This window comes from Asterias amurensis, chromosome 3 (genome assembly GCF_032118995.1).
Source record: "Asterias amurensis chromosome 3, ASM3211899v1".
NCBI lineage: Eukaryota > Metazoa > Echinodermata > Asteroidea > Forcipulatida > Asteriidae > Asterias > Asterias amurensis.
The window spans coordinates 7,636,680-7,663,887 of NC_092650.1; the positions used below are offsets into that span (position 1 = coordinate 7,636,680).

At 39.4% G+C, this 27,208-nt stretch overlaps 1 protein-coding gene across 1 annotated transcript in view; it reads left to right on the forward strand.

Annotated features, from left to right (window-relative positions):
• Positions 1-27,208, forward strand: part of LOC139934825 (probable G-protein coupled receptor CG31760) — a 167,886-nt gene that overhangs the window by 65,162 nt on the left and 75,516 nt on the right. The window contains exon 3 of the mRNA XM_071929228.1: positions 11,842-12,028. Coding sequence (XP_071785329.1) covers positions 11,842-12,028 — 187 coding nt within the window. The remainder of the gene's footprint in view (positions 1-11,841; positions 12,029-27,208) is intronic.

The window sequence follows — 27,208 nt, forward strand, 5'->3', positions numbered from 1 at the left end:
TTTTTTTAAAACAGATATCATCATTAGACTGTCACTATACAGACTAACACTGATTTGAAGAGATGTTTCGCCATAAAAAAAGTTGTAACTTTTTGTCCAAATCCACGATTTTGTGGTGTTTATCTTTCTTGACTGTTTTAAAACTTTTATCCTGTGTAAACCTTACCATCAATGCTAGACTAAACTTGTGAAAATATCACAAAAAACAAACGAGGCATCGCATTTGCTGTTTAGATATGGTACCCTTAAAATGTATATTGGCGAAAGATCAGTTCGTAAAGGCAGTGGACACTAATGGTAATTGTCAAAGACTAGCCTTCACAGTTGGTGTATCTCAACATATGCATATAATAACACACCTGTGAAGATTTGAGCTCAATCGGTCATCGAACTTGCGAGATAATGAAAGAAAAAACACCCATGTCACACGAAAGTGTGTGCGTTCAGATGCTTGATTTCGAGACATCAAATTCTAAATCGAAGGTCTCGAAATCAAATTCGTGGAAAATTACTTCTTTCTCGAAAACATTACACTTCAGAAAGGGAGCCGTTTCTCACAATGTTTTATACTACCAACCTCTACCCATTACTCGTTACCAAATAAGGTTTAATGCTAAGAAATATTTAGAGTAACCAATAGTGTCCACTGCCTTTATCGTTGTCGGGACGCTCTGACAGGAGAGTACAGCGGTCCGATTTGGACAGTAGAATATATTTATCCGGGGACAACATCTAAACACAAAATAACTATTTTGCAAACTACCTCAGTGTATCGCTCCAGTTAATCAAGTTGATTAAAAGTTACCAGAGGGAAAAAGCTGACTAGTGAGAATGAACTAGCATACACGTATTGTCCTTTACATTTTCTGAAATGTGAGATACTTTTAACGTAGGCGTTGGGGATTTATAATTGCAATTATTATAACGGATTGTGACAAAGCACATGTTGATTTACAAAATGTTTCGTCCGTTTCCCCCTTCGGCTTTTAATACGAAACTTCTGTCTGACTTCAGTCTTGAATGTCAACCGTTGTCTCGTTTACCCTGCGTGAGTCTCAGGTTTTGCGTAATTTCTCATGAGTTTTGTCTACTTACCCATTGGCTTTTAATGGGAAACTTTGTCTTGACTTGAGTATTGAAGTTAAACAACTGTGATTATGTCTTGTTAACCCTTAGTTAGTTTTCAAATCGGAATAACTATTCATTGTTTAAATTTTAAATGTCTTCTCCATTCTGAAAACACTTTATGTCTCTCAATGCACGTGTTTTTCCCGTCGTTAGTTCAATGTAGACTGTTTTACGAGGGATATCAATTCCTACCTTCAGTTCCCCTGAGTTATTTCAATCTCCTATATATCTTATTTGTGTAACTTCTTACCGAGAGTGCATCGAAAGCCTTGTTTAAAGTGAGTTGGTATACGTTTGCCGTATCCAGTAGGTCGCCGTCTGACTTAAAGGAACACGTTGCTATGGATCGGACGAGTTGGTCTATAACAAGCGCTTGAAACTGTTTGTTATGAAATGCATATGGTTAGGATGATGTTTTAAAAGTAGAATATAATGATCCACACAAGTATCAGTCAAAATTGCACGGTTTTCCTTTTACTTCGCGAACGTACACGATCGGAGATTTATGGGTCGAGACAAATATTTGACTCCGATAAATAGCTGACCGTGTTAGGCGACGAGGTAAAAAGAAAACCAAGCAATTTCGAGGCATATTTGTGTAAAAAACTGTGTTCTACTTTTACAACATTTCTAACCATGTGCATTTTCTAAGAAACGGTTACAAGCGCTTTTCAAACACCAACTAGACCGATCCAAGGCAACGTGTTCCTTAAAGTTTCGTCGATTAACAAATTAAGACAAGACACTTGGAAGACACTTTTGGCGGTTCCATCAAGTCGTACGTTTGAAGTTTAGCATTTAGTTTAGAAGTTTACTTCCAAGCAAACTTCGCCATAATAACAACCATATTGGCAATATTTACTCACAAAATTCACTATTTATTCAGCGGGAAAACTGCATCCACGATTGAAATATCAACAAACCTGACCTATTTTTCCCCTCGTATTTATTGGAAAGACTCCCAAAATATCAAGTCATATTCCTGTTATATTTTATATAAGTATTCACATCCCAAAATTAATTAAGTTTATAGCGAAACTTGGAACATGTTATGCATAAATATTTGTGGAAATGTTATTCGCCTACAAAATAAATATACAAACCCCAGACCATGTGCAGACTGTAACTGTTGTTACTGAAGTGAAATGTAACACCGGGCTCTAACTTCATCGAGTGTAAAAGCGGAGGTAACTAAAAATGATACTCGTTCTAGTTTCCTGGGGGGTGTTACAATGTTTTGCTGGGCAAACACTACAGGCAATTTGTAACTTTAGTCGCCAGATTTCTTTGATACTATTTTTTTCCCCAGTAGACATACTCACTCAGGGACAGCGCTGTTTCGATTTCTGGGAGATAGGAGATAACATCCATTTTTTTATGGGAGATTTTTTTGTATAATAAAACTTGATACACGATGAGTGAAGACATCTGTGATACCAACTGACTGATGCCGAACCATACTCAGATGTAACCCTAACCCTGTTCCCAAAATGCAGGACGCAATATTTTGGAATCCGGCCCGCACTTCGTACATTGTTGGGGTTCGTTGAGTTGAAGGCTACCCTTTAGGTTCAAGGTTATGGGCTACATTAATGACCGGGCTACATTAATTGGAGGTACATGATTGGTGATGCGTTGAGGCCCAGGCTACATTAATATACTTTTTTGGGGGCCACGTTTAAGTCTTGGCTATACATTCAGGTACAATATCGGGGGCCACGTCTAGGTATGTAGGGACTAGGTTGATGTCCATGCTTCGTGTACAATTTTTTGGGGGAGAATTCTAGGTCCAAGCTACATTAAAGTAAAATTTTTCGGCTATGTGAAGGCCATGACTACTTTTTGGTAAAGTGATGTAGATAAGTTCAAGTCCAAGGTACATTTATGTTTAATATCGCGTCTACGTGAATACAAGGAACTTATGCTGGAACATATTGGGGCTATGATTAGGGTTTTACAATACGGGCTCATCGAGGTCCGGGCTACATTTTGGGCCAATATTCGGGTGACGTTTAGTTCAAAGATATACATTTGGTGTTAGTCCGGGCTGAATTTAGGTCTCTAGGTCCCCGGCTTCATTCATGTGCCATTTTACAAGACGTTTAGTGAATTTTGATGTATGTTACTTAAATTTTAGAATAAATCAATTGAACAAGTCTAGGTTTACTTGTACAACAGTTATATATTTCAAATGCCTTTCAATTAATAGCGAGGACGTTGCTTTAATAATCTATGGTATTAAAATATCGGTCCGGTACCACGTGCATTAATACTTAATCAAAAATCAGTTTATCAAACGTCACACATAATCGTATATCTCCTGGCTTTATTGAATCCCGAAAATATAATTACGAAGAGCAAACCAAGAAAAACAGCCAAACAATATAGATCTCCAAGTCGCAAATTGGAACAAGAAATCCCCTTGTATAAAATTATGTATAGAGGTGGATCGTTGACAACGATGCGAGTTCGATACACTGGAGTAATTTGGACGAGGTTGCAACTGTTTAAGACGACCAGTAATCAGGTTAGCGTTGAGCAAGTGCGACCCTCTCCCCATTGATCTGGTCTGTTGGGAATTCAATAGAACGGGAATAATTTGGTTAGTTTGGGGGTTGGTCTCTGTGTATACATACTCTGAGGCCAGGCAAGAGGGGAAGGATTCCGTGGACGTCCGGCAGGCCTCGTGGACGGGAAGCAAACAAAAGTTGAGAAAAGCGAATTTGGGAAAATCACGACTAAGCGGCACCTGAATTTAGCCGGAATGCAGCTCGAATGTAGCCGGGCAACACTTTAGGCACAGGGTTGGTGATACATGACCTCACTAAACAAAAAGGGCTCGTGCGCACGACTGACCGAATCGGAACTATACGCCTCTCCTAATACTTATACATGACGTCATAATTCTTACCCAGAATGAGGCTATGGGCGCACATTCCCCATCATTTGCAGTGGCTGCGCCCAACGTCTCGTTTTGAGTTAGCAGTGTGACGTACCTCATGCATAAATATTAAAATAGGCGTATGGTGTGGTGCTAAAGAGGAATGCGTGGTGTGTTGAAGGGCTTCACTAGCACAGCCAGATTGCTATAGGCCGCGCCCGTTGCCTTCATCTGCTCTTATGTCACGTAACAAAGCTGGGTCCAATTTCATAGAGCTGCTTAAAGGAACACGTTGCCTTGGATCGGTCGAGTTGGTCTTTGAAAAGCATTTGTTATAATATGTGTATAGGTAGAAAGATGCTGTAAAAGTAGAATACAATGATCCACACAAACATGCCTCGAAATTGTATGGTTTTCCTTTTACCTCGTCGACTAACACAGTCGGCCATTTATGGGAGTCAAATCGTTGACTCCCATAAATGGCCGACCGTGTTAGTTCGCACAGTACAAGGAAAACCACGCAATTTCGAGGCAAACTTGTGTGGATCATTGTATTCTACTTTTAAAACATCTTTCCAACCATATGCATTTTATAACAAACGGTTAAAAACGCTTTGTTATAGACCAACTCGTCCGATCCAAGGCAACGTGTTCCTTTAAGCACAGCCAATAAGGCAGCCAAAACATTATACGTTTACCAGAACAGGGTTACCAGCCAAAATATCATGTCATATGTACAATTTGTGACTGGTATCCCGTCATTTCTGATAAGCAGACAAAATTGCCAAGCAATATTTTCTAAAAGCGACAAACAGAAGATAATAAAAACTGTTTAAACATTTTACCAGAAACTGTAACAAATTCCAATTTGTTTTAACATTATCTGGAATGGTATTCGGTGCAAGATTTTAATAGCACGGAGAACAATATATTTTCGTCTGCTTGAACTTTAAAAAAAGCTACCCGACTCGTCTAGACACTCAGTAACAACATAGTTATCTTTTTACAATCTGTAAATGCTCAAGGCTTGAACACGCTTGTCTTGGTTATTGCATTATACTCCATGGCAGTGTTTCAGACAGTAAGATAATCTTAGTATTCCATTACACTTAAGCAAGTTTTTTTCTTACAACATAGTCATTTTAGAACATCAAATGTCACTAAATCAATTGTTTTTCATTACTTTGAAAAACAAAATGTTCTTAGCTCACGTTTAGTCACGGCAAATAAAACTATCAATCATTGAATGTACATGATAAACCGGACTTAAATGAAACTTGATCTGCGAAAAATTAGATAACCTTTGAAAGCTGATATGATATTAAATAGTTTGGATAGACATGCATACGTGTTGATTGTCTAATATATTGAAGATCGTGCAGACGGGAACTGAGCTGATAAATGTAAAGCCCGGTTCATACTTCCTGCGAATGCGAATGCGATACGAATGATGACGCCACAAATTTGAATCGAATAATTCGCAGCAGTTCAACTCTGCTCAACTCACTTGCAAATATTGCTGCGAAAGGAGGGTTGTGACGCCAAATTCACGTGAAATTCGTTTCGAACTCGCATTCGCAGGAAGTATAAACCGGGCTTAAGAACGATGCTTTCAAGTCACATTGCACGAGTGTCTATGACCCTTGAAGGAAGCGAAACAAACATTAACATGACCCAAAGGTAGAATTCGCGCGAAACTTGCATAAAGTCATACTTCACAAAGACTATAGTATTCTCACTAATCAAACCTTTAGCAGGAGATTCAACAACATTGTTGATGTTGAACATTATCTTAATTTAATAGATGTTAATTTGCATTGGGGATAAGGAATTGTTAGCACTGTATGCTCAGTACTTTACCGAGTTGAAAAAAAAAATCACACGCATAATTACTCGGCTGGGATTCGAACCCACAACCTCAATTCTTATAGAGAGTAACCCAATATAGCGAATACGTCTTGACTAAACATTGTCCCCTATGTGACGAGTAAACCATAAATGGGCACAGCGTGGTTAACCACAGACTTCAAATCGGCCCCAATGCGGCAAGTAAACTTGAAATGGGCACAGCGTGATTTGCCACAGAAGTTAAGTTGTCGCCAAATGCGGCGAGTAAACTTCAAGTGGGCACAGCGTAATTTACCACAGACTTCAAGTTGTCCCATATGCGGCAAGTAAACCTCAAACGGGCACAGCGTGATTTACTACAGACTTCAAATCGTCCCCAATGCGGCAAGTAAATTTTAAACGGGCACAGCGTGATTTACCACAGACTGACGCATAGTCTAGACTTCAAATCGTCCCCAATGCGGCAAGTAAACTTTAAACGGGCACAGTGTGATGTACCACAGACTGATGCATAGCCTGTCGCTTACTAGTGGCAGTTAATTTCCTTGTAGTTGATGAGTGACGATCATATAAATGTCGCTACGATGATTTCTTTGCCGACGTGATTGACCTTGAACATGAGATATGTATGAAAGTGATAAGAGTATGATTATTATTGAAGACCGCCTGGGGGCCTGAGCTGAATGTGATGTTAGGAGACGCACAGTATTTCACAATCCAATTAAATCGGCAGCCTGTGAGGGATAATGTTTCTTATAATAGCGGTTTTTGCGAGTTTTAAAGCTTTACAAAACTGACATATATTTAATGATGCAACAAGCTTGGTCTGTGTATTTGTAGAACAGACAGATCAACACGTAGATGGTTTCATATTGCGAGATTAGATGTAATTGCTTTTCCACATTCAATCTATTTTAAGGGGTTACTTTTAAAAGTGTATTTTTGATAGGATTTGTGAGTTATACAAAGCGCATGTTTTGAATGTTAAATATCAAAGTTTGAAAGGATGAATTCAGACGGCTGTCAGGGAAATGCTGTCAAGGGGGATCACCGCTGCTTACTCGCTGACAGTTAGTTTTGCGCATGTGCGAAGTTGTTGACGAGCGCTCTCTTGAGTCAAAATCGTAAACAAAACATAGCCTTTCATCGCGATTTTTGACCAATTAAAAGCCAAGATGGAAAACTAAACATGAATATGCAATGAAGTTAGTTGCGATGGTCGGATGTTGAGTCGAATTGATCCTTCAAAATCTACGTAATGTGAATTTTCTTGTTGAGAAATAGACCTCACACTTAAGAAATATATAACAACTAATGTTTTCCACTCAAAATTGAGAGAGCAAACCCTTTGAAAACAATTCCCAGTCTCTGATCGTTAAAGAGTGTGCTATAGTGAGGGTCTGTAAGGGGTACGTAAACTTGAAAGTGCATCCTGCGGTGGCCATTGATGGACTGGGAAACAGTCTCAATTTTGGGCGAGAAGCACACAGAAGTGTTCAGTGGCAGCCTATAAAGCATTTCGGGAGAAATTTTACTTCGAAGTAATGTTAAGCTCAAAATTTGAATCTGAAAAGCGTCACCGTCAGTAACATTTCCCAAAGTGTGTGTTCCTCTAATGGATTTGTTTCCTCCAGATTTTCGGCGATATTAAAACTGTCACAGGTTTTAACTGTCTATATCTACATTTAACGGATTAAACAACCAAACAAAGCAGGTATATTTTTCCTCTAAGACCAGAGATACGCTGATGTACTAGAGAAGTCCATCAGGCCTTTTTAAGGTATGGCGGACGTGATATGAGTGTAGGGGGGACATCATCCTTACCGCAGCTAAGAGCTGAATTGCGAAGGACGCGGCTACAACGTGTTTGAGAAGCAGGCATGCAAGGGGGCCTTTGGCAGCCAGCCACATCAAGCCATCCATGACCACGGAACACAGCCAGAGATCGAAAGTGTTTGATTTCTCCCGAGGGAGGAAAACTGGATGGCCTGGAATACCCTCGTGGCACAGCAGAGAACCAGCGTACAACTCAACTCACATATGGCCCTGGCCGGGAATCGAACCGGGGTCACCTTGGTGAGGATAGCTAGAGGCGAGCGCTTTACGCACATGTCAACCGTGCCGTGTTGTAGCATTGTGTCCGCCATATCTCAACACTTTATGGATGATGGTTGCACAAGTCTTTAAGAGTTTTCGTTTAAATATTCAGCAGCACCGTCGTCATAACCGATGTCGCACCTTATCTTGATTCAAAGATAGTATACGCGTACAAGTGGCGGCATTTTTTGTTTCATTAATCACAGTGATAAGCTTCTGCTCAAGTCCTTAGAGTAAAAGATTCTCTGTAGTGGAAATATTTTGGCAACTGGATATCCGTTTCGGCTTTGCCTTATCTTGATTCAGAGAGGGTAGGGGCATGTCAGTAGTTGTAATTTTGACAACTAATACTCTTACTTTCACTGGGAGCAGGGCCCAATTTCATAGCGCTGCTAAGCAAAAAAAAAATGCTTAGCATGAAATTTCTCCCTTGATAAAAACAGGATTACCAACTAATTTTCCACGTGATTTTTTGGGATAAGCAAACAACAGCTGAATACAAGTAACAAGCAAAATGAAACAAATGGAAATTTCGTTGGTAATCCCGTTTTTATCGAGGATGAACTTTCATGCTAAGCAAATTTTTGTGCTTAGCAGCTCTATAAAATTGGGTCCTGAATAGAGCAGCACTATTACATTGCAGTTTCGCAAACAGACAAATATTACTTTATATATCATGCAGATTTGTATCTGCCGGCTCTACAACCTGTAAGTTGGCAACAATCAACGGCCTTTCATTGCTTCTTATTTCGTTCATCTCTCTTTTTGTTTACTTGACTTTAGAATGCAATACAGAGTACGTATGAACACTGTACATAATTATAATGTATCAATCAAACTGTGCGCAAATCTGCCACTATGAAAATATTTTCACATGTGTTTTGGACAGACTTGAAGCTGATATAGGCACGAGAGCCACTTTCAGTTTAAAAAGCTCTATATATTATTTGTTGCCTGAGGGGGAAGTGATACCATCACCCCGTGCAGATAGAATCAGCAAATGGTCATAAATTGTATTGGTGTTTGGCTAAGTACATGGATTGAAGAACTGGTAATTGGTTGAGCGGCCTAATGCAATGTAATGTTATAATCCGGTTTTATAATGGACCAAGTGTTCGATTTTCAAGGCAAGCTTTGATGTTTTTTGTTTTGTTACTTCTGCATTAATGTGGTTATAGATTCTTTGGGACGGTTTAAAGAGGAAAGTCGACAAAAAAAGACACATTTGATAATGGGATGAAGAGTTGTTTTTTTATTGTAAGAATGATTCAGCAAGTGCAATTTCACCTTTACAAATTCAAGCTCATAACTCATATAATGTGCAGGGGGGTGTTTTACTCATCTATAAGAACAGCCGGTCATAAACACATCCTCAAAAATGTATCCCTGCACTTAACACTTTAACAATGACTTCGTGTACAAATTTCCTTGTTAAGCACCCCAGTGTTCAGAATTTCCCTATATGTTTTCCCTTTTGTTTTGTCATTGGTCTCCAAAAGAGCACACGCAGAGACATTACACGCAGTTCTTGCATACCATCCATATACACACACACACTGCAGGCTCTATCATGAATTATGCATGACTTGCCAAGTTCCTTTTTAAATAGTGACACATGGGATCTTATCTTGTCTACGAAAGCCCTCTATAAAGTGTTGAAAGCTGTCCCACCAATAATTGACACACTATTCGATCTCAAGTTGTATATTTAAATGAAGCCAAACTTCATTAAAGGTGTTGGCTACCTTTGGTAATTACTCCAAACTTTACTTGGTAAAAAAGTGCTCTGAATAGATGCTGATATTATAAAGCCTTTTTTAATTTATAGAAAAACACTCTTAAAGGTAATGCAGTTTTAGAAAGGCGGATAATTTCACAATTTAAAACATTTGAATCCGAGAAAGGGGGCAGGCATAAATAAAGCCTTTATCATGCATCTGAAAACACACATTCTGTATATTAGCAACAAGGGTGATTTAATTTTTTACTTGCAATTCCGATGACCAACTTCGATGACCAGTTGAATATGCAATACTTTATATGTATGTTGGGATGCACCAAGTAGGAAGACTCGTCTTTGGCAATTACTAAAAGTATACCCTGCCTTTAACCCACCACAAATTATGTAAAATAGTCAGAAGTGTTTCTTAGTGTGTGCATCATCATCCGTGTTACCTAAAATACGTTTACGTATGCCGTAACGAGCGTAACTTTTAACTATGGATGTAACCACATTATTTGTATTTGAGAATTGTCAAACTACGGAGTTCTGAGAGCGACATCAAACTTACAGAGACCCAGCAATAGACCTACTAAAACAAACATTGACACCTCATGAACTTTACACATGGAACCCAGTGAGTTTAGCATATGTGTCCCTTAAGAGTTATTCCGTTGAGGGACTTCGTAACACTACAAAATGAGTACTATGGAAATGCCACTCGGCGCTACGCGTCGTTTATTCAATCATCGAAATCATAAATAAGCCTATCGAATTTATCTCACATAATTTTGTTCTTAAATTGCCCGCTCAATCCACTGAGTGTGTAATCGAATTGTTACATTTCCCGGAGAAATAAATGAGCACTCGAAAGAGAGGCAGCCGAACTTTTTCACAAGTGCCCCAGTTTATGGACTGTCAAGAAGTATGCATCTTTAAAGCTTTATAAAATTGGACTCTCGAGAGTACGTTAACTTGGTTAAGTGAGCGAGTCTGTTTAAACAGTCCCGCCCGAGACATCTACCCTCTTCTCCCGTGCCAGGAACGAGCGCAAAGAGGTCACTTCGTTTGGGGATGTTTTTTTTTTTTTTAAATTCACCGTCATTCACCGACAACTTCGATGTCCAACAATTCGAGTGGATCTGTGTGTGTGAACATTCATAACCGACTTTCCGAAAGATCGGGTTATATCATTCACTTTCTTAGGAAGGCGATTTCGCTACGCAACAACTGTGCTTTTCAACAAACTAAAAAATAATAGTTGCATAAATCTGTCTAGATGTATGTGCAGTTTAACAGTTCAGATTCAAAACACATGTTGTGACCAATCGGATCGGAGCACCGGACTCCTGACCAGCTAGGGACCGGGGTTGCATCCCGGTCGACCGCGGTCGTGGCACGTATGTCCAAGATACTTTCACTATTTGCTTTGTCCTAGGGATGGGACAAATACTCGCTGCAGGTACCATGCTAGGATCGGTACCGCACTGCATGTAAATTTGAACACTTATCGTGGAGTATGGGGGGTAGCCTCATGGTTCGCATAGAAAGACATTTTGCTTAAAGGTTTCCTCAGGCGTGTAAGGTATAGTTAAGATGACGAAATTTCATTACCATACCAAATATGAAATATTAATAATACTCCAACAAATGCGTGCATTGTGTAAGCTAAAGAGGATGGTTGCGAACATTACAGTTCTCAAGCAAGGATAGGGTAAATAAAACAGATGACAAAGAAGAAATAAATCGTTCATTGTATTGTATGACGACAGGGTAAACTACACTAGTCCACGACCACTACATGGAAATACTTCATCATTAGAAAAAGAAAGCCAGCACTGATGGCTGCGCCTCCAGCTATCGTTGCTATGGTCTTCTTAAGCCATAGACGTGAATTCAGACACCCGCGCCTTAAACCAAATCGGTCCTGTTTTGCATATCACTACAAGTTGACAAAAGTGCACACTATTGATTGATAATTAACCTTCGCAAAAAAGTACACATCAGATTGGTGCGAGCACTTAAGCACTGAATAAATCTAATTCTAAAGGTTAAAGGGAACTCAAAGGTAATTCAATCTTGTTTTAAAAACCAATGTTGCTTATTTTACCCCTTAATTAATATAAATATTGATTGTTCTTGTTAATATCTCTCTCACTCTCTCCAGCAACCTTCATACATCGGTATAATGACACAGACCAGAGACCGCCGGAGCTAGCCGATAACATGTTAGTTACGTACGATGACGGCCATTGGAGTGCGCCATATTTCGACTGTGAAGGGGGTAATATCTGGATGATAACGTACACGGTGCCATTCCTTGGATCGCATCCCAACGGAAGCTACTATTTCAAGTAAGTTTTGATTGCTGTGCTCGAAATATTTCCAATGTGACTCATCAGAAATTTAATTACAGTTAATGCGGTATTAGTTTTAGTTTTTACCCATACACCGATGTGTATTAGCACTGTATACTCAGTACTTTTGCGAGTCATGTCAAAACATGTCACATGCATATTACTCGGGTGGGATTCGAACATCTCTTATATCGTTGCGGTACCCGCTGCCATAACACAGGATTCGAATTGCCTCCAGCTACCGCCAACCGTCGGTAAAGTCTAGTTGGTAAGACACTGCTCTAGAATTGCAAGGGTGTTGGGTGCGAATCCCACCCAAGTAACATGCCTGTGATATTTTTTCACAGGACTCGGGAAAGTACTGAGTATACAGTGCTAACACACATCGGTGTATGGGTAACAACCAAAATTAATATTCTCTATCATCAATGCAAGTTTAACAACCATTATAAAGTGTATGCGGCGTTATTATTTTTACAGGAAATGTGTTGCTTTTATTAAATGTACATAAACCATTGATGCATTTTACGGTCTGGTCGTTGGCTGGTCCGTCTGTCAGAGCCCAAGCAGTACAAAGTGACACAATCGTTGATGGCTGGATTCGGACTACCGTCAGCAGGCTGCACGAGGTTAACCCGCCAACAGTCACGCCCTATTGATTTATTGCATAACTGAACCATTCACTACATTCCTTCCCCATTTGTTTACTTTGTTTAATATAGGGGTTATATTCCCTGCTTACGTAATGATAGCGTTATTTCACAATCTCACATCATTGCGGGATCAGACTGTTTTTACCATTTTCCCATCACTTTTGGACCATTAATTACAACCAATTTAGCTGCCTTTACGTTGACATGACTCTTCAAGGTACTTACTTGTTACATTTTCTAAAGCTTTAAACTTTTTTTTATACAGTTAAGGTTTTTTCTGAAGCTTTTACAAAATATTTCTACGTTTTTTGCACTTTTCCCTCTTCAAACACAGATCACATTCTTTAAATTCAACCACTTAAGATATAATGTTCCTCGATGTAACCCAAGGAACAAGAAACATTAGGTATATCGGCAATCTGTTAATGACTTAGCGGTACTAGGAACAGATGGGTAGAGTTGCAAAAGGCAAGACAGGTAAACCAAACAGACAAACGGCAAGAAAATACCTGTAGGCAGACGTGTTCAAAAAAACAACTCAAATAATAAAATGGTTGTCCGGTCTTGGCTGATAACAGCTGTTCAGTCTTAGGAGAAATTTAATAATCGATCACCAGCATCTTCTGAAAACATTCCCCCGAGAAATAAGCAAAACGTCTGCAGCGCAGCGAATAGAATCTTTACATTTGCTTTGCCACTCCAAAGAATATGAGAGTGGGAATAATTTTGCATTTAAATTTGATACTCGACGCCTTGGCGAAGCGTAGGGCCGACCCGGGCAATGTGTGTGTAGAGTGGGACTTTACCGCCCTACAAGGGGGTTGGCAATGTTTGAAATAGGGAGTCACCCAGCCGTTGCTCGGGAGATTATTCGCACTTCTTATGGGTGGTTTATTTCAATAGACACGTTGATTCTAGGCGATCGCTTGGTGCGAACATTGAAGGGAAGAGGAAGGTTGGGACCAATAATGAAGACATTTGCAGATTGTGTTATGATAAATGTCTGCACACTTATGTAATGACGCCTTGTTTGTTTGCAAAATGTTCACTTTCATCTTATTTAGTGAATGACACGGTGTGACATTTGACATCAGAATAATGAGATTGTGAGGGAAGCGTGACAACAGAACACTGAGCCAGCTACCATCTAAAAAAATTGTATGGGGAGAAAAGGGGTCTCATGCAATTAAAACTATGAATTGTTTTTTTGAATTGCATTATTGACATACAAATGCATTGTTGCAGTTTTTAAGAGCAGCTTCCACAACGTTTTGTTTTATTACTACTTCTACTTCTATCCGGGCTGTATAATCCCAAAGGAGCAAAGAACGGATTAAGGAATGTTATTGGCCCAACGACGAGGGCACTAGTATAAAACTCAAAAGCTGTTAGATTACTTACTCAAAAGCACTGATAAAGATGACCATCCAGACCAACTCGTCCAAGTGTCAGTCACAGGCGACGGCCATTCAACGCAGTACCTCAAACCACACGAACAGTCTTCCACAGATAGATAAATAATGCTTAAAATCATCGTCTCACAGTACTCGAAGCTAAGTCTGGTGGTTAACAGTTATAATGACAGTCAATAAGGGTTTTCCTGATTACCCTAAATGAAGCTTAAATAAAGTTATCAAGTCGAGAGTAGGAGCAAAGAACTGTTGCATCAAGAAACACCCTCAAGCAGTGAACACACAAAACAAGATGGCGTCGCCCATAAACAAACTGAAGCACATGTCAAAAGCCAACTGCTGTTACATGTTGCAAATAATATATACAAATGTACCAAATCAACTGCTGTTGCACAACTTGCATTTAACAATAAGTCACAACAGCATTAATGTCAAGAAAATATTGATGCGCTATATTATTAGTTATGTTTCATTATTAAATGAGCTAACGGGCTTTTCCAAAGACACAAAGTACGTGATTAATTTCCGTGATGTTGATTAGTTCAGTCTGACATTTGGCTGATTATAAATTTCAGACCAAAATTAAACCATTCATATGTTTCCGTCAGTCACACAACACCATTGTCTTTTTACTGTATACTGCAATCATGCATGAGACGAACGTGGGGATCAGGTGGTTTCTTTCCCTGTCTGCCAGCTCTGTGGATCCCGGTTAGAATCCCACCTCAGACCGGAGACTTGCATGCGGATTAGGTTTTATGTCCCTACCTGCATGTTACGTGGGTTTTTCACTGTTCATGGTTTTTCTTCCAAACCTAAAACTGAACCTTTCTTCTCGTTTCGAATTCATCCTGTTATACGCGCTAATTGTGCTGTTAGATGTGTAATAAAAAATGTTTTCTTTAAACTGTTTTATTTGATGAAATTGTCACAGAATAGATACCCCCCCCCCCCCCAAAAAAAAAAAAAAAAAAAAAAAAAAAATCAAGCTCAAGTGTTAAGACCAACACTATGTGTTCAGAATCGCATTTGAACAAAGTTTTACAAGAAAGCGTGAATGTACCTTTAAAGGCAGTGGACACTATTGGTAATTGCTCAAAATAATTATTAGCATAAAACCTTTCTTGGTGATGAGTAATGGGGAGAGGTTAGTGGTATAAAACATTGTGATAAACAGCTCCCTCTGAAGTGCCATAGTTTTCGAGAAAGAAGTCATTTTCCATGAATTTGATTTCGAGACCTCAGGTTTAGAACTTGAGGTCTCGAAATCAACCATATAAACGCACACAACTTCGTGTGACAAGGGTCTTCTTTCATTATTATCTCGCAACTTTGATGACCGATTGAGCTCAAATTTTCACACGTTAGTTATTTGATGCATATGTTGAGATACACCAACTGTGAAGGCTAGTCTTTAACAATTACCAATAGTGTCCACTGCCTTTACAAATACACAATTAAATTAAACCGACGTTACATTTTGATTACATGAAATTTAGAATGTTATATCTCAGCTTGAATACATGCAATGTTTCAGCTGGATAATCTTTTGAAGGTATATATATATTGTAAAATAGCACCTTTGAGGCACCCCCCGGTTTCATTGTATGGTGGCTCTGAAGGAACATCGCAATTCGCTGAGAATGTATCTGTATCTGACTGGAAATGAATTATGTAAATTATTTTCTCTTATCCACTCCGCTTGCCCGGTGTGGCGGTTTCAACTTTCCGCCGTGTTCAGTTGTCCGAATGACCAAATACGTAAACATTACGTCATGCAATGCCTGCGCGCAGCAAGCGAAAGTAGTCCACGTTTAGTGCCGTATCGAGTCATCCGTGTTACTCTCCGGTAGCTGTCATGGCGGCGTCCAGGAGTACAACGAGCGGCGGACGCGTGGGTCGTATAGAGAATTTGTAGTGCAGACCAAGCAAATTATCCTGTATTTAACCAGTGGTTCATATACCGAAGGACCGTCAGAGAAGCAGAATAATTTTTTTATTATTCTGGTTTAGTTTATTAAATTTATTTAATACCGTTTTTTTAATTTTTATTTATTTAGTTATTTATTTATTTTTATTTCGCTGAACTACAGTACTCGCCAGGGTACTCGCGGCGGTATTTTTGTCTGACTACGTCACCCGGAAAACTGAACACGCCGGAAAGCTAAAACCGGTCGAACAACGTGCTGAAATGTCCGTCTACGTCACCCGGAAAACTGAACACGGCGGAAGACTGAAACCGGTCGAACAACGTGCTGAAATGTCCGTCTACGTCACCCGGAAAACTGAACACGGCGGAAGACTGAAACCGGTCGAACAACGTGCTGAAATGTCCGGCTACGTCACCCGGGAAACTGAACACGGCGGAAGACTGAAACCACCACACCGGGAAGAGAGTGAGCACCTCAACTGGGCAGTTTCTAGTCCGGTTGGTTCTGCGCGATGTATGTCACACCAGCTGGCTCATGCAAATATGCATAATATAGAAAATGTTGAAAACTAGCAAACAATGAGTCCAAAACATATTTGAATTTGTAGAATGGTTAGTTAGCTGTGAGCTTAGGTTTAAAACAGGTGTCACACAAAAAACTACAATCTAAAATAATGGCCCGTCATGAATTCTTGTTTTGGGTAAAATTTCCTAACCATGAAGATGATGTGACAACAGTTCAATATTTATTTAACCCAATACATAATTCCCTGACATAATCCCTTGATATTGTGGCTAACTAGTAAATCCGAGACTTAATCCAATAACTTAAATTATCAAACAAAGCCGAGGGGTGTGTTTCCACATCAGATCCGTGCAGAAGGCCGCTTTAATACTTGGCTTGAACAGAATTGCACGCCCACTGCTGAAAAATCATTGAAGTATGCTTTGGCGTCCTTATTTTCACAATGTTCGCTGCGAAGTGCCAAGGGAAAAATTACTTCGCGCAAGGTCTCTTTGATTTGATTATAAAACACAAGTTGTGGAAAAGTTAGGCGTATAAGGAATACACATTATGATTTGCAGGTTTCTAACAACAAGCCACGGAATGCAAATCATTTCTCATGAAATTATTTGTTTACTTTTGCCAAAAAGGCTTACCTTTCATTTGGGGAATATAGGCGAGAATTTAAGAGGGAAATGTTCGTATGATGAGACAATAATTGGATTTGGCAACACATTCAGAATATGACAAGAACAAGAGAAACATGTTTGGTTTGGTAACCATTAGAGAGTTGGCCATTGGTTTAGGAAATATTGAAGAAAAAAAAAAAACGCAAGCAAAAATTACTTTCTTTTTCTTCAAATGAGAAACATGCGATGACCAAAATATCTTTCTTAAGACGTACGAAGGCCGTGAGACAAATACATGCTTCTATTATCAAAAGGCACAGTACAATTAATTACCTACACTCTAAAACATCCGTGTCCGACTTGTGCTTAAGCACAAACAAGTAGCTAAGCACAACAATATTATGGTCACGAGAACATGGTTACCAGCGAAAGTACCATATCACAAGTACAATTTGTGACTGGTAGTCTGCATATTTTTTGCTTAGCAGAAAGGTTCCGAGCATGGTTGTCTTTTGAATCATCTGTATGCAAATTGGCCCTGGAGTCTGTGTTATGGCGACCCAAAAAACTTTGCCCAAGCGACATTGAATTGGACTAAAAAAAAAAAATTAAATTTCTGTTCTGAGGTTCCGGGACTCTGGGACGGCATAAAGTGGGTCACGAGGCTCCCCTGCGACAACCAATCAAGGTCTCAATCCGTACCTGCGAGCTTTTACAGTGAAGAGACCACAATTTAAAAGTGATTTTTAGAAAAATGATTTCGCCGTGCAGCACGTGCACGAAATTAGCGACAATGGCTGGCCTTTGAGCTTGGAATTTAATATGTGAGATTTACCAAAGGGTACGGGAAAGACAAAGAGACAAGGGATGGCCACTGAACAGAACGTCAAGGGAGAAACAACAATGGGAACAAAACGTCACGGGAATATTCAGCAAGAATGAATGGATGCAACATGCGTGTCATGAACAATAATTACAGTTTTATATTACATCGAGACGCATTTTAGAAGACATTTTAAAACAGAAAAAAAGATATACCAAAATGTTTGAATATCACGGTTTCGCGTTCAGCATTTCTTTGATTTTTTCCTAGATCACGTTCCCTTTGAGTTTAAACAGGTTGAAAGGAACAGCAAGGCAAGGAATACAACATTGAACGTTTTATCATACAAGGGAAGTCACTTTTAGAAACTAAAATTAAAATTTATTGCAATAAAACTATCCTTTAGAAACAAACATACAGAAGCTTTCGATAGAAAAAAAAATCATTTTGCGAGACGTTTCATTTCGAAGCAATGTAGTTGTAAAACAAGATCCGTTATGTATCCAAAATGTGACTCTGAGAAGCGTTTAGTTTCAGAAACGTTTCGCAGATCGTTTATTCATATGAGGGACTTCTCTTTCTCTGTGGACATAATATTCACTTTAGAGTTTCGGCGATATCTTAAAACCGTGACCGTTATTTTCAAATGGAATTTTTACAGGTTAGTTTTTTATTTATACATCTACATTTAATTGGAACGAACCACTGGTTCAAAAAACTAAATTTACACTTTGCTTTTCATGGCAATACCCTATAACTGCTGAAGAATTTAGTTAGCTGGAAACAAGATAGGAACGGACAAGCAGCTGTTTTAATGCAATGTTAAAGAGTAAATAATATGAAATGAATAACACATATGTATTCATGTTATACACGCTATGGTCTTCAGACGTGAACACAGAGACATGTGGTGCCCTCTTCGAAGGTTCAAGATTACGGTTTGCAACAAATTACCCAACACACTTCAACATTATAACGAAGTCAGCTTTTGCATCCAGGGGTTGACCAGCTCGAAACTGTGTGAAAATAACTCATTAATATTGTGTGATACCAGTACTAATCCGGCGGCCATGTTGACTCCTAATCAGACAATAATTGGATCTTTAGCTCAAGTAACTGGATTTCCTTTTATTCCTGCCCCCGGCTGAAGACAAAGCCGTTCACACTGTGGATAATTGTGTTTGCGGTATATTTTTGAAAAGGCTAGAGACTAGATTATGTGGGTCTTTATATCTACTGATTTTAAAGTGAATATCACCGGAAGAAAATTTTGTCGTTCTCAAAGGGGATGACTCTTATGTTTCATAATTATTTACTGTTTTGTTTTCATGGCTATTCACTTTAAAGGAACACGTTGCCTTGGATCGGTCGAGTTGGTCTTTCAAAAGCGTTTGTAACCGTTTGTTATAAAATGATTAGAAAGATATTTTACAAGTAGAATATAGTGATTCACACAAGTATCACTCGATATTGCGTGGTTTTCCTTTTATTCGTCGACAAACACCGTCGGCCATTTATGGGCGTAAAAATGTTGACTCCCATTAATGACCGATCGTGTTAGTACGCAAAGTAAAAAGAAAACCACGCAATTTCGAGGCAAATGTGTGTGGATCATTGTATTCTAATTTTACAACAGCTTGCCAATAGTATGCATTTTATGAAAAACGGGTTACAAACGCTTTTTATAGACCAACTCGTCCGATCCAAGGCAACGTGTTCCTTTAAAGGAACTGAACACTATTGGCTAATACTCAAAATAAGTTTTAGCATAGAAACTTGCTTGGCAACGAGCAAAAGGGAGCTGATGATATTATTAAAACAATGTGAGAAACGACTCCCTCTGAAGTAACGTAGTTTTTGCTAAATAATTGGTTTTCACTGAAATATTTGAAATAAAATTCGAGGGATGAGGTCTCGAATTTAATTATCTGAAAGCAGACAACTAGGGTGGCTTTTATCTTCTTTCAACTTAGACGATCAATATTGAGTTCCAATTTTCACAGGTTTGTTTTTTAAGCGTATGTTGAGATACACCAAGTAAAAAGATTGGCCTTTGACAATTACCAATAGTGTCAAGTGCCTTCAAGTAAACAACAACACATTCAAAATCCCAATTGTATAAGGTTTTAAACAAAATGGATCCGGGTGTTTTGACCGGTTGGCAAAGTTACGTGCGTCCATCTCAGCAACTTGACTGATGATTTAAATTCAATTCACATTTATGTCCATACTGTATAAGCAAATAAGCATTGTACAACGTGCATAATGTAACAGCAAACAGAGTAGTTTAAGGTTAACAGTCAAAGAAAAGGAACAGAATTAAAGGAACACGTTGCCTTGGATCGGTTGAGATGGTCTTTGAAAAAACAAATGTTACCGTTTGTTATAAAATGCATATGGTTAGAAAGATGTTTTAAAAGTAGAATACAATGGTCCACACACAGTTGCCTCGAAATTGCGTGGTTTTCCTTTTACTTTGCGAACTTACACGGTCTGCCTTTAATGGGATTCAAAAATGGGAGTCAAAAGCTTGACTCCCGTGTTTTTTGACGAGGTACACAGGAAAACCACGCAATTTCGAGTGATACTTGTGTGGATCATTATATTCTACTTTAAAAATATCTTTCTAATCATATGCATTTTACAACAAACGGTTACAACAAACGGTTACAAACACTTTTCAAAAACCAACTCGACTGATCCAAGGCAACGTGTTCCTTTAACTGTTCTCGGTTATCAAAACGACGTATCACCGGTATGTTTGCTTAAGAAAGGCGATTGATTTGCAAGTGGACTAAATACAGCCTTAAAACCAAAAGCGAAAGCACCGACACACACAAAATAGAAACCAAAAATGATGAGAATAAATCATTTTCTGTCAGCTGTGTATAGAAACCGACTCTGTCTTTGGCTTGTTCATGAAACACGAGCTTTTTTTTTTTAACTAAAATATCTGCCATGCTGCATGCCATCTCCGACCCTCCTGATCGAGACCTTCAAGCATTATTATAAAGAGACCTACTCACGATAGTGGCATTGGAAAACATGCGGCATTGATGTTTGATATTACGAACGATTGTAGACCTGCATACGATACATACCCGAAATGCCTTATTAAGTTAGAGTTCTAGATTTTCCATTCTTTATTTCCATGGATTCCAATTGTATGTCAACAAGAAAATATCAATAGCAGATACAAACGAGATGAAAGCAATTTTATTTCATGGCATTTCACACCTGGGGATCTTTTTGTACGACAGCATGATAACAAACTAACAAACTATCTATTTATGTTCAGCGTAGCCTGCGATCCCCGTATAAATTTATAAAGGATCAAGAGCTCCGAAATTAATTTTCAGGTTGTGACTTAATTTTTGTTGCAAAAATACGATGTTGCATTTCCGACAGTGTGGGGAGAGGTTGATAGCATAAAACATTGTGAGAAACGGCTCCCTCTGAAGTGACGTAGTTTTCGAGAAAGAAGTTATTTTCCACCAATTTGATTTCGATACCTCAGAATTAGATTTAGATGTCTCGAAATCAAGCATCCTAAAGCACACGACTTCGTGTGAATTTGTTTTTCTTCTTCAACATTTGCTCGCATTTTGACGTTTTATTGTATGCATGTTGAGATACAACAAGTGAGAAAACCGGTCTTTTACAGTTACAAAATGTGTTCAGTGCCTTTTAGAGATAAGGCATAACTAAAGCCCCATACACAACCTGTGCGGCACCATAATGTAGCCCGAGCTCTAAATGTAGCCTGACCTAAATGTAGCCCCAAACATGTACCTAAATGTAGCCCGGACCTAAATGTAGCCCCAAACACAGTCGTATGTATGTATATCGACCTGCTATTACGAAGCAAAATGAAAGCATGTACAGGGACAAATCTCAGAACGTTAAGGAACAATTTGCTGGATAAGATCGATATATTGAAGGAACCTCGATATTAAGGCGGTAAAAATGGATGCTGCAATTGCTGCAGCACAAGGTCGCAATCTCGTGCGTATACAACAGTAAAACAGACTACAAATGCACCCGACCTGAGCCTTGGCTAAAGGCTCTTAACCCCCATACTTCTCACTTCTGTTTAAAACAAAAGGCTTTCTGCGTCTCAGTGAACTAGATCATTGGACTAAAGGCTTAAAGTGAAACTCAGTTGCGCATGAAATGCATCCTGGGGGAAATAGGACAATCAGATTACCCATACAAACACATGATGCACGTTTCTTCATTTCTTACTATGACAATGCATGACGTCCAACCCACTTTGTCTGACAAAATCGATTTGTCTGCCCATGTCCGACATACCTTTTTGTCCGACACTTGTATCAAACAAACCTCGTTTGGCATTATTTCAGTCAACTGTGACCTGACGGTGCTTACAACATAAGCCCATTTTCTCTTTTTTACTTTGTTTTGAGTATTATTTTGTTCCAAGAGAGTAGCGAATTTCAGTATAGACTACATGACAAGCCTGCAGGCGTTTCTCGCTTTAATTTGATGCCTCTTCTTGCTTAACGGATAAGCCTTCGTATTGTTCACCGTGGTCTACCCTCCCGCTTCTATCGTATTTATGTTCTCTCCCCAAAAAAAAAATTAAAACTAAAACATTCCCGGCATCTACTATCAATACGATAGGAACGGGAAAGCAAAATGCAGGGCAAGGACAAAAAGTAAAATGCGGTTCTGTAATTCGCTGTACGTGCCGACAAGTTTGATGTGTTACTTTGAACACAATTAACCCGTCCGCATTAGCCCCCAAACCTCTGATGATGGCAAATCACATTAGATACACTGGCGACACGCGCTGCACTCGATGTAGTTGTACATATTGTATTTATAAATTCCAGTGCCACTGTTTCCAACAGCACATGCTGAATACAGCACCGGTGTCTTTTATCATGGAGGAGGAGGGGGAGGGAGGGGGTGAAGAAGATTGGAAGGGTTTTCAATGTTGCCCCCGTACTTCATGCGCTTTATACTGATGAAGACGATTGGAACGGTTTTCAATGTTGCCCCCGTATTTCATGCGCTTTATATTGATGAAGAAGATTAGATGGGTTTTGAATGTTGCCCCCTATTCCATGCCTTTTATACTGATGAAGAAGATTGGAAGGGTTTTCAATGTTGCCCCCTATTCCATGCGCTTTATACTGATGAATAAGATTGGAAGGGTTTTCAATGTTGCCCCCTATTCCATGCGCTTTATCTGATGAATAAGATTGGAAGAGTTTTCAATGTTGCCCCCGTATTTCATGCGCTTTATTTTGATGAAGAAGATTGGAAGGGTTTTGAATGTTGCTCCCTATTCCGTGCGCTTTATATTGAAGGTGGATGTGCAAAAACTACGTGGTATCCCCAATCTGGTATCGGCTATGCCACCGGATACTGTGAGCGCAGGATTGAATGTCTTAGATTTAACAAACTATGGCGTTGCTAAAGCAAGCAATGAGATGAACGGTCACACACAGACACACCCATAAAGAAGATATCTTATGTCTATCTGGAAATCAACCAGCAGCTCTATAACATTCCCTTGGTTTGTGTATAACCGCCTTGGCACTTTGGTGAACGCATTTAAATGGCATCGAATCTGATATGTTTTGGGCTTTAATACTCCTCTTAAATTTGCTGCGTATAAAGTGTTCCGTCGTTGAAGTGAAGAAGCCAAATAACTTGTTAGAAAAAAACAAACTTCGAGAGTAGTCAAGAGCAATCAGATTCAGTCACAACAGTATAACTCAACATGTATGTTGAATGTTCAATTTTATCTTCTCAGACAATCTGTTTTTTTTTAAGGCTGTATTTCCTTCACTGTCTCCTGATAGTGAGAGACTATGACTGATTGGAGAGCACCAATCGTCATGTCATTCCTTCAAACGTAACTTCATAAGTCACAACCGCTAATTCAGTTTGTGGAACCCTTCTGATTCGATTAGACGAGTCCATTTTCTCTATAATAAAGTCCTTGTTATTAGCAAAGTACGTCAATTTTCCCGCCAACATAATTACGTCCCTTTTTTGCGCGCCATTTTAATTTCATTTTATTATTTCTTCTCCCCCTCTTCTTGTTTTTACGTCGCACATTATTATATCCGTATTCTGCTGTCACTACTCACCCGCGCTTGCACCGTGCACTCCCTCCGGGGCCAAATTTACAGCTTGATAAGAAAGTTGCACTGGTTTAATGAGAAGACTTTCATCTCGTGAAACTTGAAGGAGCTACCGGCGAGACTAACATCGGTCGAGTTTTTTTTTGTGTAATACCTCGGGGTGTCGTGACGTTTGTTGCCCAGCCATTTTATTACTCCAACTTATCAATCAGTCGCCCCCAAAAGCTCCTCGAGCCCTGTGCTCTTCTTGTTTCCCTCAATACGATTCTATTTTTTTTTTCGTCTTCTTATTTCCCGGCTTGCACAAACTCTCTGTAAAAAAAAATATGTCTTCTTACAGAACGCAACCCGGAGACAAATCATAGTGTCTGGCAGCAATTCTAACATATCATCGATCATTTTACCGCACGGCGGGAACACATGGGGGTGTTTTCAGTCAAAATACAGAGTGCATTTCGGTTCTGATAACAACAGTCGCCCGACAGAACGTCATTACTGGAACTAAAAAGATAATAACTGAATCTTGTGATTTCACTGCAAATAAAAATTGAGAGATAATCAATAAATAATTCTGTCTCTAATTGGAGTTCTAAAAGTGTAGCCAGTGTCGTCAATAAGCTGAAATATTTTCTCCAAGATTACTACGGGGAGTCGTTAACAGCAAGTGCCGATTGAATAACCGCTACAAAGACAAAAACATTTTGATTTTATTGTTCTAACACTAAAATAAATTCCTGTTAACGGGAAGATTTAAGAAACGTCCCCGCACAAAATCACCGGAGACAACCTCATCCAAAGCTTTAATCAACTAAACCGTATTGGAAAACCATTTACCCCTTAAAGTTTTAGACTGAACCTAACTTTCATCGATTAGAACTATGGACACAGTCATCTGCAGTTGTCACTGGTGAGTGAATTTCAATCTAAAACTTTAAGAGAGATTTACACAATGGTTTGATATATTGTTCTATGGCCGAACAGACCGCTGCAATTTCCCTCGTCATTTGGCCAGTCACATGGGGGTGAATTAACTTAAAGAGACAGTTAGAGTAAAAGAGTTTCTTTCGTCTTTCAAAGTCGATCGGTACGCCCTAATTATGATCGATTTCAGAACAAGTTTTTAGTCAAGTCCTCTGACCAAACAAAAAGAGGAAGTATTATTATCTGCCGAAACTGGATTGCCGTATACAAAATCTCTCCAGAACATAATTTACCCTGGATATTTTCGGCAAATTGCAGACTATTTCTTTTTCTTTGATTCGAATTAAAGTAAATTTGCCTCCTTGGTTGAGACTGTCGTCCAATTTCACTTGCAGCAATGAAAATTTAAAAAGCTTTTTGTTCAGCTTGACTTATAAGTGGTTCTTTCTAGCCTTGCGAAATTGGCATTCAACAGAATAGGCGCAACTACAGATTTCCTCGCATTTTAAATTATAAAAACAGATTTTAAATCGCATGGAGCATGCAACAGAATAGCTTTTTCTTACACAATAAGTGAAATTGATTTTTGAAGATCTCTCGAATTTACGCAAAATAGAACAACGCACAGTTCAAATTGACCGCTATTTGTAGAAATCTGTCCAGGAGTAATTTTTTGTTAACCCTTTTTATTTGGAAATTATTAAATTACAGGACGGACCCAGGGGCCGATTTGCAAAGAGTAAGATCGATCCTGACTGCGAATCAATCACAGTTGCTAAGTAAAGTGTGATGTCACAACACAAATCACTATGGTACCAGTGACAATTTACCTTTCGATGAACTTTAACGCTTTGTGAAATCGAGCCGAAGTCTATTAGCCCAAACCCTGTACCTTCGTGTTACTAGGTTCAGGCTACATAAAGGTATTGGATCTGGGCTTCATTTGGGTGCACGGCTTCGGGTACATTTAAGGTGCTAGATTTAGGTAAAACGTTGGGGTACTAGAGCGGCTCCATACATGTACTTGATCAGGGCTTCATTTAGGCGCTGGCGACCAGCAAGCAGCAGTTAGGTACAGGGTTGGGATACAATTAAGGTTTCAGGCTCCAAATGTACGGGATCTGGGCTACATTTAGGCACCGTGCATCTGGCATACATTATGGTACTGGGCTAGGTACAGGGTTGGGAAACAGTTAAGGTTTCAGGCTCCATATGTATGGGATCTGGGCTACATATAGGCACCGTGCATCCGGCATACATTATGGTACTTGGCTAGGTACAGGGTTGGGAAACAGTAAAGGTTTCAGGCTCCATATGTACTGGATCTGGGCTACATTTAGGCACCGTGCATCCGGCATACATTATGGTACTGGGCTAGGTACAGCGGTTGTGCTACAATTAAGGTTTCAGGCCCCATATGTACGGGATCTGGGCTACATTTAGGCACCGTGCATCCGGCATACATTAGGGTACTGGGCTAGGTACAGGGTTGGGATACATTTAAGGTTTCAGGCTCCATATGTATGGGATCTGGGCTACATTTAGGCACCGTGCATCCAGCATACATTATGGTACTGGGGTAGGTACGTGGTTGGGCTACAATTAATGTTTCAGGTAACAAATGTACGGGATCCGGGCTACATTTAGGCACCGTGCATCCGACATACATTATGATACTTGGCTAGGTACAGGGTTGGGATACAATTAAGGTATTAAGCTCCATATGTACGGGATCCGGGCTACATTTATAGGCACCGTGCATCCGACATACATTATGATACTTTGCTAGGTACAGGGTTGGGATACAATTAAGGTATTAGGCTCCATATGTACGGGATCTAGGCTACATTTAGGCACAGGGCTTATGGGAAATTGAGGTGATGGGCTGAAGGATTGGGGCTACTTTCAGACACAGTTTTTGTTTTTATAAATTTAGGTACAGAGTTGGCCTACTTTCAGAATCTGGGCTATATTTAAGTGCCAGGCTATATGTAGGTACCGGGATACAATTAGGTGCTGAGCTACGTGCCGGGCTACTTGATTTTTTTATATTTTTTTATTTATTTATTACAAAACTTGCTTTTCAGTTTGGATGGAGTTCATTCCTTGATTTCCAATGAAATGAAGCACACTAGGTGAAGCTTGAAAACGAACACGGAGCCATCTGAAAGGAATGCCCATTGGC